The sequence below is a fragment of the Amblyomma mixtum genome, chromosome 3 (assembly GCF_055824585.1).
Source record: "Amblyomma mixtum isolate Tamu chromosome 3, ASM5582458v1, whole genome shotgun sequence".
Lineage (NCBI taxonomy): Eukaryota > Metazoa > Arthropoda > Arachnida > Ixodida > Ixodidae > Amblyomma > Amblyomma mixtum.
Window position 1 is genome coordinate 168,774,926 of NC_143014.1, and position 12,444 is coordinate 168,787,369.

The window sequence follows — 12,444 nt, forward strand, 5'->3', positions numbered from 1 at the left end:
TTTTTTTTTTTTTTTTTGCGACACTGCAGGATGCGCTGCCGGGTTATCATGATTATGACAATTCTGCACTATTCACAAACACTTGCAACTATGCTTTGTCGCCTCGAAAACGTCTTTTGCACGGTGTTGGCGACCGCGAGTTCGTACTCATGCACTCTCAGAGCAGAGAGGGACCGTCAGAAAAAGGGCATACAGGGCTGAATAAACAAAGGGCAGAGCCGCTCCAGGAAAGACGCTAAACATTACAGTCTTGGGGCATTCTGATGGACATGAATGGCTTGCACAACTTGAGTACCAATTTTCTCACACTGCCCTGCTTGCAGAAAGCATAGCACGAAAATGGCTGCATGGATTTGCGTGCGGTTTATTGCACTGCATTCCTTGATAAATTCTTTATGCAGTGATGTTCCTATATTTCTGATTTACTCCATTTTTTTCACTCTGTCACTAATTTGACATGATGATAATGAGTGCATTATGCAAGTGTGGGTATAACATTCTGTGTAGAAAAAAAATCAGCCAGCTAAAGATATTTCAAGAATGTCATCGCATCAACCATTTCTTTATGTAAAACCTAAGATTGACTGCAGACTCCTGCCATGTTTTTCCGCCGTGGTGGGTCAGTGGTTATGGTGCTTGGTTGCTGACCCGAAAGACGCGGGTTCGATCCTGGCCGCGGCGGTGAATTTCGCCTCCATCGAAATTCTAGAGGCCCATGTACTGTGCGATGTCAGTGTGCGTTAAAGAACCCCAGGTGGTCGAAGTTTCTGGAGCCCATCACTATGGTGTCCTTCATGGCCTGAGTCACTTTGGGACGTTAAACCCCAATAAACCAATCCTGCCATGTTTTGTTGTCATGCCAGGCTTTCTGCAAGTTTGGCATAGCAATGAAGCATATAGAAATTTACAATGTCAAAACTACTTAAGGAAGCATTCAGTGGACTTCTCAAAAGGCATGTCAAGTTTCACTGCTCTATGCCAAAAAATAAATTGTCACCTCCGATCCCCGCCTCCCCCCTTAAGCCAAATCAAGACATCATGATGGAACCACCCCCAAGATCATAGCTTCTGCTGACTAATCAGCTTAGGGGTGAATGCAGCACAGCAGGCAGTGCAAATAGAGCTCCGGATTAACTTAGGACTACATGGGATTAACACAAATCAAAATCTCTGCACGAGCGTTCTTGCTTACTGCCTCTATTGAAATATGGCCACTGCAGCTGGGATCAGCCAGAGTCAGAGACACGTAGCTTGTTCCTACTCTATGGCACAAAAACGACACTTTCACAGGTGCATGAAAGGTAGGCCCCAGGTGCTTTCCAACGAAACATGTCACTTCTCAGTCATGTGCAACATATGCAAGCTGCATACAACTGCTTGGCTGTCGTGGTCTCCGTGTGAAGGCTCCCACAAAACACCAAACCACATGCAACTGTAGGCAAGGTTGGTCGACTAGAACTTGCCAGTCCACCCAAGCATAGCACTAAGGTTGCAGTATTCAAACAACCCCACAAGGTAACTGAACAGCCAGGCAGGGGGTAAACTACCATAACGAAGAAAGGAAGTTAACGGAAACCTGCATGTAGTGCCAGGAAGACAAGACAATGGTCTCTGAAGATTGTGGAGGACAGCTACATGCCACATAGCTAGGCCTACCCACGTGCCGATACATGGCTCTTTCTGCATATGTGTGCGTCTGTGTGCACACTTGCACATGTGAGCACTTACATAAGCAAACATCAAAACCTGAGGTCCTACTCATGACGTTGGACATAGAAAAATCAAACATCACACTCTCCCATACAGCCTTGTCTGAAAACTAATTTCGAAAAAGGCCCATGAAGCCTTCCATAAAACTTACTCAAACACCTCTCACTTAGCTTCCATTGCATCTACCTGCAGTTCAAGTTAATACAGGCAGCGCATCTTTAACGCTGTCTACGATACCAATAAATGAAATGGAAAAGCAAAGCAGTTCTTGAGAAGGGCACATGAGTGAAAAACCATAGAAAGCCCACAAAAAAGACAACTCTAGTTCTAGTTCAAACAAAAAGTAGCAACATTCAAGAAAAGAAATTTTGGGCAGACAAAGGCAATGCCTAACAAACTGGCCAACCCTCCATTCAAGAACTTGCAGGATTTAGAAAGCGGATGTATCAAAATGCCAACCGGAGTAGCTTGTCAGGTAAGACTGCCAGGCAAACATCTCCAGTAATTATTGAAGTATGCCATTCAACTGACAACATACATGGTGTATGATAATATTCCATACAATGATGAGAACTGCAATTGAGAGAGCAAGAGAGAGAGCCCTCACCGGGGTTAGGTGTGACAGGAGGCACCTGTGGCTGGGGTGTGGTAGGTGTGGGGCGACGGGAAGCTGGCAGGGCATTCTGGGGAATAAGAGGTAGCCCACCAACACCTGGCGGTGCCTGTGACCCTTTGGGTCGCTGCCGAGGAGCTACTGATGTGCCCTCTGCCACTGGGACCTGCAGTGAGCTGCATAAAAAACCACAATCAAGTGAAAATGTCAACTATATTCCCAAATGAATGACAGGCTACAACCTCACTCCAACCACAAAGCAACAAGATCAAGGTATAAAGACTTCTCGTGCCTGTGTTTTCCAAAGCTATAATATACACATCCATTTAACCCTTTTTGGACGTTATGTACAGAACTGTGCACACAGCAAACTAGCAGCTTTTTCTGTGAGCGTGCTACAGCTAGCAGTGCCTTTTTTTGTTTATGATGAATTTAGCACTCTTCATGTGCAACAGTGATGCCTTATGTTAGCAAGTGCAATAAACACTTCTCATAACAGTGAACTTGGCAGCACATTCTTCGATGCAATCACAGACAAATTGTCACCTGCAATATAATGAACTTATAGCATCAAAGGCATTCTTGACAAAAAAAAATATCCTATGATCCATCGTGTGCTTTTAAACAAATCCTGGTGTTAAAATGAAACAATCTCTAATGACAATGAAGTAGGGTTGCAAGCTGGTCTATTTAGTGTCAATTCATATTTGAAAAAGCAGCACTCAAAAAAAAAAAAAAGGACATTGCTGACTTTATGAAGTAATATGGTAGCTGTGCAGTCGTTATAGATATCTTCCAGTATTTTCACACAAGACTCTTCTAGACCCTGATTCCGCAATGCCTGCATCACTGCTGAGGTTTCAACAGAGTCAAATGCTTTCTCGTAATCAATGAATGAATGAATGAATGAATGAATGAATGAATGAAGGGGTTGGTTATGTTCCGCGCATTTCTCTCACCTGACTGATGGTGTGAATATGGTCTACTGTCGAGTATCCTTTATGAAAGCCTGCCTGATCATTTTGCTGATTGAAGTCTAAGGTTGTCCTAATTCTATTTGCTTGTTTGTTTGTTTGTTGGTTTCTTTCCAATACAAGGAAAAAGCGAAGGGAGAGCTAAAGGCTACTAGCCTGACGAGGCCCTCCCTCCACATACAGTTTCGACAACATTATAAAAGAAATTTAAGAAAACAGCACACACATTTGTAGTTACACTCTACACAGTTCTATGTCATAGAGGATCTAGTACATATCACTGCACACAAATATATAAAACAGATTTCTTGTCGTAGATGTGACAGAACGGGGGAAAAAAAAAAACATATGAACACAAATGCAAAGGTCAATCATCGTGGCGAACATATGTACATGTGAAAAGGAGGAAAAAAACAGAAAAAGGCGACATCCAACACACAGTAAAAGAGCACTGTTTTACAAACAAACGCTACATATGGCTTTAAGAGAGAAGTCACTGGTAGCGAATTTCTTTCTCGATAACCATTGTTTTGAACGTTTTTTTCTTAATCGATTTGTTGAGGTCGACATCATCTGGAAGTTTATTTAGAAGCACCGGAATTTGGTAATTTAAATGTTGTTTTCCATAATTCGTGCGTGTTCGAGGCTTTCTGCGCTCTTGCCTTCGAAGGGCGAGCGTGTGTGTTTCAGCGGGACTGCTAAATGCGTGTAGTTTATGTGATTATGCGTGTAGTTTATGTTTGTGATTACCTTAGTAAATACCTTGTAGGTAACAGACAGTAGGCAGATCAGTCTATAATTTTTCAAGACCTTGACGTCTCCTTTCTTATGAATTAAGATAATGTTAGTGTTCTTCCAAGCTCCTGGTACGCTCGAGGTCATAAGGCATGCATGCGTATACAGGGCGGCTAGTTTTTCTAGCACAATCACCCCTCTGTCCTTTAAGAAATCTGTTGTTACCCGATCCTTACCAGCTGCTTTCCCCCACTGCATTGCTCCTAAGGCTTTCCTTACTTCCTCTTTCGTTACTGGGGGGACGTCCCATTGCTGTGCTCTACTGCCTCTCTCATTAACGTTCTGATTACATTGGCTGCTGTATAGATTTGTGTAGAACTCTTCGGCTACTTTGACTATCTTATCCATATTGCTAATGCCATTGCCCTCTTTGTCTCTTAGTGCATACATCTAGTTTTTACCTATGCCTAGTTTTCTCTTCACTGCTTTTAGGCTACCTCTTTTCTTTAGAGCATGCTCGATATCCTCCATGTTAAACTTCCTGATGTCGGCTACCTTGCGCTTATTTATTAACTTTGACAGCTTTACTTCTATTCTGTCCGCAGAGTTAGGCGCTTTAATACTTCGGCGTTTCTTAATCAGATTTTCCGTCTCCCGAGATAGCTTGCTGGTATCTTGTCGAACCATCCTACCGCCTATTTCTATGGAGCACTCTGTAATGGTAGCTATGAGATTATCGTTCATTGTTTGAACATTAAGATCATCGTCATCAGTTAAAGCTGAATATCTGTTCTGCAGCGATATCCTGAATTCCTCTACTCTCCCTCTTACAGCTAACTCGTTAATGGGCTTCCGCTTCACTCATTTCTTCCATTCCCTTCTCAGGTCTAAGCTAATTCGGGACCTTAACATTCTGTGGTCGCTACAACGCATCTTTGCAAGGACCTTCACATCCAGCACGTTACCAGGGTAGAGCACATAGTATGAAGTCTCATTTTTAGTCTCCCCATTGAGGCTCTTCCATGTCCACTTCCAGTTCTTTCATTTCCGGAAGAAGGTATTCATTAAACCTGACTATATGATGTTCACTACTGGATGCCAATCTGTAGGATGCATTGAGCAACTTTATGAGTCATTGGTAGCACACATTGACCGCATGTCAGAAAACCACTCATCACTAATGGGTTGTGCGACTGGCCAGCATGACTCACACTAACCCCGACTGATGTTTTACGAGAATCAAAATGCCCCTTAACATATGTACTACGTTAAAAATTATACAGGCATTACTACAGTTAGATTCCTTTAATGCAGGGGTTCTCAAACTTTTTTGCCCCAAGGATCCCCAACAGCTTTCAACATAATAAATACAGTATATATAATATTTTTTTTTTTTTTTAGATTTCAGCAATAAGTTTTTTATTCAATGTCCATCTCTCGAATGTGCTCAGACCTTCAACTCCAAGATAAAAACCAGAAAAACTTGTCATGTTCCCCCGCATTTGCACACTCGTCCAGCAGGGCTATACACACAATCACATGACGCCTCATCCGGCTTTCATTGGCTATCTGCCGCTCAACCCCCCCCCTTACCGGAAAGAACATGTCGATCCAAAAAATTAAGAAAAAGGCGGCACTGAAACTGCAGGTAACTGCTGGCCAAGTGTGCGTTGATGGCCTATAAGGGCAATCACTGCCTGCGTGTGCATCGGCTGGCAGAAGCATTCCAAGCGGAAGAAAAAGCACGTTGGGCACGAGATAGTAGCAGCATCAAAAGTGAAGCTAATGTGCATGGTGGTGATCAACCAACGGCAGTGATTTGAAAAGTTTAAATGCCTTGCTGGCCATGCTGGTCACATGATATGCATCACCTACCCATGGGGCTTCACCTTTTATGCTGCTACCACATGACAGAACCAGATAGCAGACAGTGCAGCTGATATTTTCTTTGCAAATGTGTGTTATGATACTTTCGTCACTCCATGAACCCAGGAAGCGATAGATGACACTGCTGAAGATACATATGATCACACGCATGTAGGTTTGTGGCAATGAGCCGTTGATGCACAGTTGGCTGAATGCTGACTCTGATGACTACGTTTGTGGGACGACAACTTCAGAGGCCGTGCTCTGACCAAGCCATTGTATGTAAAGAACGAGCACTCCCCTACCGTTGGGAATCCAATTAATATGGCAGACCTGCCACCAGCTGCCGTGGTGGCAGGTCGTCCCTAATGCAGATATTGTTGGCAGCAAGGATCTCTGCTAGGAGAGCATGACCGCCCTGGAGAGCCTGGAAAGCACCGTGGTATCTGGAGCTATGCTAGTTATATTACTGTTGAAGTACATCATCATATAAAAATTAAATTCTGTCCAAACATCATAACTATAAAGCATAGTTAGGCTACATTATGATTCACAAAATCTGAATTGTTTGACTCAGCCAAACAAAAACAGCATAGCTCCATAGTTCAGCACTTTCTGAATTCAACGGTATATGATTAATTGAAATTGCACTATAAAAACATAAAACTTCCATAAGGCTAGTCATGCTGGCAAAAAACACTAAGGTGAGAAAATCTCATTTGAAGTGCGCAAGCCAGCCATTCAGAGGTCATTGTAGAGGCCTCAAAAGACAGCGAAATGCGGACGTTCCAAAAATATTTCACAGTAGTGATTAATACCAGGTAGTGAGGAAAGAGCCCAGCTTTCAAACAAAACCAAGACGGGGGCCATTGGGGACACGGTCGTAGGAAGTGTCGGGCACGAAGTCCTGCCACATTTCGCTCCAAAATCGCCCTTTCCGGGCTTCATAGGTGTGAAATTAGATGTTTTAGTAGATAGAGGTCGAATTTAGACCTTAACTTTTTAGGTAGGAACTTTAGAGTGTATTGACCTTGATCCCGAAAGTGCCATTTTAGCAAAATTGAAATTTTCGCATTTTTTGATCATTTCAAGGCCCATGTCTCCCCTTAAATGCTTTCTCGGTACTTTAAGGTAGGCTTTTTTTTTATTAATGCATGAACAAGGAAAGCCCATAAATGATAGTATGACGTACTACCTAAAAAAAAAGAAAAAAAAAGTGGTCGTACCGTGGAGGCTTCGACGAAGACAATCTGCCCTCACTGTCACACTGTGGTACTGGAAGCTGCTCGATGTTTGGAATCGACGAATTCTACAAGTCGCAAAAAGAAATAAAGAAAAAGATAATTGTTTATCCTATAATTATGTCATCGTTAAACAAAACTTTGAAATAATATACTAGAATCACAATATAGTGAAGCTGAAAAATGCTGACTGAATTTCAAACTTAAAAGCAAGTGACCAATGAAACAACATACATGAAGGTTTTGAACAGGGCACTCCTTGCCTGCCAGTGAAAATGCCACATAAGACACTTGGAAGATGTCTGGCCTCTTCTCCGGCTGAACTTCCAGCATGTAACCTACAAGACACAAAGCAAAAGCTTGAAAATGTGCCCTACAGGAGGAAGAAAAAATTCTTTACAGCCACAGCAATGAAAAAAATTTTTATTGCATGCATGACAGCGCTGTTTAACAATAAACAATGCAGTTTAACAACTGGCTATAAGGAATATCATTGTGGAGGGCTTCAGATTAATTTTGATGGTTTATGGTTTACTGGGGATTAACGTCCCAAAGCAACTCAGGATATGGGGACGCCGCAGTGAAGGGCTCCAGAAATTTGGACCACCTGGGGTTATTTAACATTTTTTAACCATATGGTTTTTTTTTTTTATCGCTTCTCGGCCTTTTGGCTAAGATCAAAGTGTAAATTAATTTTTAGTACGCAAGATCCTTTCAAGGACAAAACTTTATTTGAATGAAAAAAGTCAACTTTACAACACATACAGTGAAATTAGGCAACAAAAAGCATGCTGCACAAAATAAAAAATTAACTCATAGTGGTTTACAACATGCAATGTGGAAGTGTCCCCCTCTGGCACATTTTGCACTGCTTCCATTGCATGGATGGTTGAGTCTGCAAATGGCTTCATACTTTAGCTGGCAACCTGGTTTCCTGATGGTTGTCGTTTAAAGGGACGAAAAATTGAAGCTGGCCTGTATCGACAGGTTAGTGCATGCTACTTCTACTGAAAACGAAGCTTCGGAGCTTTCATAAGCTAAAAAAGCTCAAAAAGTGAGATACAGGTGTTGCTGCCACCAGCTGTTTCTGCGAGAAAACTGTGGTGGCATCAAGACAGTTCTTTATGCGTGAATTGCTGAGATTAGGCTACACCACCAGTCACCTCCAAACAGTAACCATAGAGCCCTTTTTGTACTTGATGTCACGAGTTTGGCCCAAGTGGCAGTAACAAAAATGTTCCAATTTTAGTGTGAAAGCACTACTTCACGAGGTCTAACCGGCTCACTGAGTTTGTGTGAAGCCTGACCTAGAGGGTGACCTTGGCAAAACTAGCACAGCAACAGCACATGCAGAAATGAAATATTGCCGCGACTAGGCTTTGAACCTGCGGTGGAGTGAACAAATCAGCTTTGCTGGCCCCTGCACGAGAGCACTATGCTATCACTGCAGCCGATCATACCTCATGTTAAAGTGAAACAATCTCATGCTGTGCATTGCACCATCAACTTTCATGTGCGGCGCGAACAGATCGGATCAACCTCTATCAGAGCTTAACCCAAGTCTAACAGTGTCGCCAGATGCACCGACGACCCAGCAAACCATGAGCCAACCAGGCTAAACACATGCTTTCGCATGTCTACTCAGTTAAACTACGTTAAAACCCTACCACTTTTTAAAATCCAATTTTCTTAGTGGTGCATCTCTTACTAGGAAACAAACATAAACCCAGCCAGAAATGGTCATACAATCGATTTTTACTATGCATAACTATTGAATGCATTGTCCTCAGTGTCCCTTTAATCGTGGGGTCAATTAGACAAATGATAAATGCATTCACCACATGGCAAGTGTATCACGAGAAGACTAGAGAGTGACAGTCAGCAATTGTTTCCAGGCCAAGCCACTATGTTGCAGGTCAAAAAAATTTTGAAATGGTGGTCAGCATTGCTAACCATAATGCCCAAAAGAGTTCATGTGCAATGGAATCTCAGTACACAAGCATTTCTGCAATTTACCTCTAAATACAGCTGCTGTAGCCAAGCTAAAGCTCGCAATCATGTGCCAGCAGCAAATGCTTGAAATTTCAAATAGTTTGTAAATAGCATTTGCTATTCAATTTGATTCATGCCATACTTTTACTGTTCGAAGTGTTTGAATCCTTAAAACATAAAAAAATTCCCAATTTTCTTGCTTACCTGAACTTGCGGCCAAACAGCACTCACTAGTGCATTTACATAGGCTCCTCCTTGCCATATCAGTGAACATGCTTTTTTCTCACTTGTGGCAAAAGCAGCCACACGGTACTATTAATCATACCATTTGCATTCTGTCGCATGCAGTCAATCAATATGAAGGTGGTTACTCTTGGCTTCACCTAACCAAATTAAAGTGCTCTTCCAAAGCTCATTTTGTAAGGATGCTGAACAATAAGAGCACAGATGGTCCCTTCAGCCCTCCATTGCGTACTATCCCTTTTACTGGAAAGCAAGTGACCACCAATCACATCAGGAAAAGTTATTCAAGTTGTTCAGCAGACTCAGTAATGATAACCTGCATGCTAATTGTGACTGTACCTAGATGACCTGATCTGATCTGCCAAAAACAAGTTGACCGCCGTCATCAGCTGCCACTCATTTTGGCTCAACTAATTCACGCTCGCACTGGAAAGGAAGTGCAGCATGATCCAGTATATCATTTAACTGAATCCCACAGTGCAGGTTGCGATGCAATGATGGGTGCTGTTACTGCAGTGAAACACTGTTTTCCATCGCTGACAGATGACATGGAATGAACAGAAACAGAGCTTCTTATTCCCATCATACCAGGTGGTAGCACAAAGAGTGAAGCTGCTGCACATGTGCGCTCCCGCACTATAATCGAAGTAACCGCTTTCACTCTATGCAATTTTTAGTGAACCGTGACCAAGGCACTACCTCTTAATTCTCAGGGAACAAGAAAAAAAAGCTGCAAGGGGCTGCAGAGCCAGCCAGCACAGATGCCATCTTGTACATCGCAGTGCTCCATGCCTTGCAGAATGCTTTTGTTCCGACATCTGTAGTTGTGCATGGTTTCCTTGCCACAGCAATAGAACTACATCAGCCACTACAACAAAAATCCCACCCATCTGTAATGTGCCGTTTACTCTGCAGTGAAACCAAGATCAGGGCTAAGTGCAATACTACTCAAAAAAGATGCAGTGTTTGGGATGGTTCTCCATAGCCCAGGCTTGGTCGTCAGGCATCCCAAAGGAATGAGGAAGCCCATGGTTCGAAGGTTACTGCCAGCCAACATATAAAAGAAATAGTCTCCTATTGATTTTTTGGTCTCTCTATAGTTAGGACCTCAGTATAGTAAACTTGCATATAGTAAGAACACTGGTATAGAAACAAACAAAAGTCCAAAGAGCACCAAGCAGCATGTGTCACTCAACCCATACTAGAAAATGAGATTTGCTATTTGCCAAGACCACTGAAGGTTGGGCGATGCACAGGTTCTTATCACTATGTGATATGCTTACTTAAGTTCTCACTAACTGATCTCTGCCCAAAAAGAATGGACATCGTAAAAAACACCAGAGCACACTTTTTGCTCTTATAAGAGTCAGACTGCATTCAGGTAGACCATCAAGCGAGTCGCCATTTAGTGAATATTTGTTTTCACTGCACCCCGCAGTGATGACCCACACTCGGCACTCAATTATCTCTGTGGCTGTTATGCAACAAAACATTTGGCATCAACAAACAAGTACAATACTCACGAATGAGGGAATGCATCTGCTTGGAATAGCGAGAGTTGTCAGGTATGGTGAAGTTTCCACTCTGGATGGCCAGGGCACTTTCCCCAAAGGGCAAGCTGAAGAAGCACAACTTGTACAGCAGGCACCCCAAGGCCTGTGGTGCAATGGGAGCACAGTACCAAAAGTCTGGTTATGCCAGCACACGGCCACCAACTCTTGCTACTACAATGCAGTTCGTGGAACTTCACTCCAGTAGACAAGGGAACCGAAATTGTACTGTATAAATAGTTACTACAGAGAGCTGAATGCAACAATGAGAAATCAGTGAGTAAGTACACAGATACACAGTAACCGCTCGTCAACTGAAACTTGCAGGTCTCAAAATATCGATGAAGCCACAAGTTTTTCGTGTTACAATACATACTACAATGGGCAATGCATGCGTCTCACCGCTTATCTCGAAAGGCTTTCATGACAAGCTTTGAATGTCCCGAAATAAAAGAAAGGGGGGAGGGCATCAACCATGGGTCTGCACTGCTTGCAGGCCATGTGTCGAACCAATGAGCAAGATTGCATTTGCAAGTAGCAATGTGCATACATTGTTGCCACTCTGCACCCCATGTGCTTTCCATGATTATAGCGTCCACTAAGCACGATGTGAGGTGAGGCAAGGATACAGCCAATTTCACAGGCAACAGCAGCCAGGAAAACACAGACAAGATATGCGAGAATTATTGGGCACATCAAATAACCCCCTTCCTCAAAATGGTAGGGGTGTCCTTCAAGCCACGGTGGTGGCAATTGTGACAGCCACTGTTATCAATGCAACCGCGTGCTTCCAATTTGTGCTCTCGTCTGTGAGCAGGGCTTCTTTATTTGGAATAATGCGGCAAGAGACTCCTTTTATTGGATAAATTGTTTGGTTTATGTAATCAAATTTACGTTGGAAAATAAAGATAGAAAGGTCAAAATTCTCAAACGCACAATCAGTATGCTAAAAAATTTGGCACTTCACTTATTTCAAAACTGTTTATCCCAAAATCTCGCTCTATTTTCTAGAGAGAAACCTGCCAGTATGCACCCAGAATGGATGTTCCTGGCAATGGCTCCCCGAGGCTTAGAGCTTTCATTGAGAATCGTACTCATCCAAAGACCAGCCCTAGGTCCCTCAGGAAGAAATTTCATGGCACTGCCCCCAAACGAGACCCCTGGGGTGTGTGCCCCCCTGCATGACGAGCCCCACATCCTCAACCAATATGGATCACTGCTGGCTCCAGCCTCACAACCTGAGGAAAATGGAAATTGAATCTGCCCTTGATTACAGCACCAGTGCCACGACTCAGAAGACAGCAATGTCGCCAACATCTGTCATGAAGCAAGAACAGTAGTTTTGAAGTTCCCCACAACTTTCAACCTTGCTGCAGTCGAGCCACAAGCGCTGGGCAGTGCATCCTGCGTGCAGCAAATTTGAGCGCTATCGAGTTGCTGAACACTTCGCTCACCATCAGACCGAGCCAACAACTCGTATCAGTCAACACCATGCTGGAAACTGCCTTTCCCAAGCAACT

The 12,444-nt window shown here is 43.1% G+C and overlaps 1 protein-coding gene across 3 annotated transcripts in view; it reads right to left on the reverse strand.

Moving 5' to 3' along the window:
- Nak (Numb-associated kinase) overlaps positions 1-12,444 on the reverse strand; it is an 89,102-nt gene that overhangs the window by 49,279 nt on the left and 27,379 nt on the right. For all 3 annotated transcript variants that reach the window (XM_089581868.1, XM_089581866.1, XM_089581865.1), the window contains exons 7-10: positions 10,898-11,030; positions 7,374-7,477; positions 7,125-7,207; positions 2,318-2,499 (exon numbers count right to left, since the gene is read on the reverse strand). In XM_089581868.1, the coding sequence (XP_089437994.1) occupies positions 2,318-2,499; positions 7,125-7,207; positions 7,374-7,477; positions 10,898-11,030 (502 nt within the window). The remainder of the gene's footprint in view (positions 1-2,317; positions 2,500-7,124; positions 7,208-7,373; positions 7,478-10,897; positions 11,031-12,444) is intronic.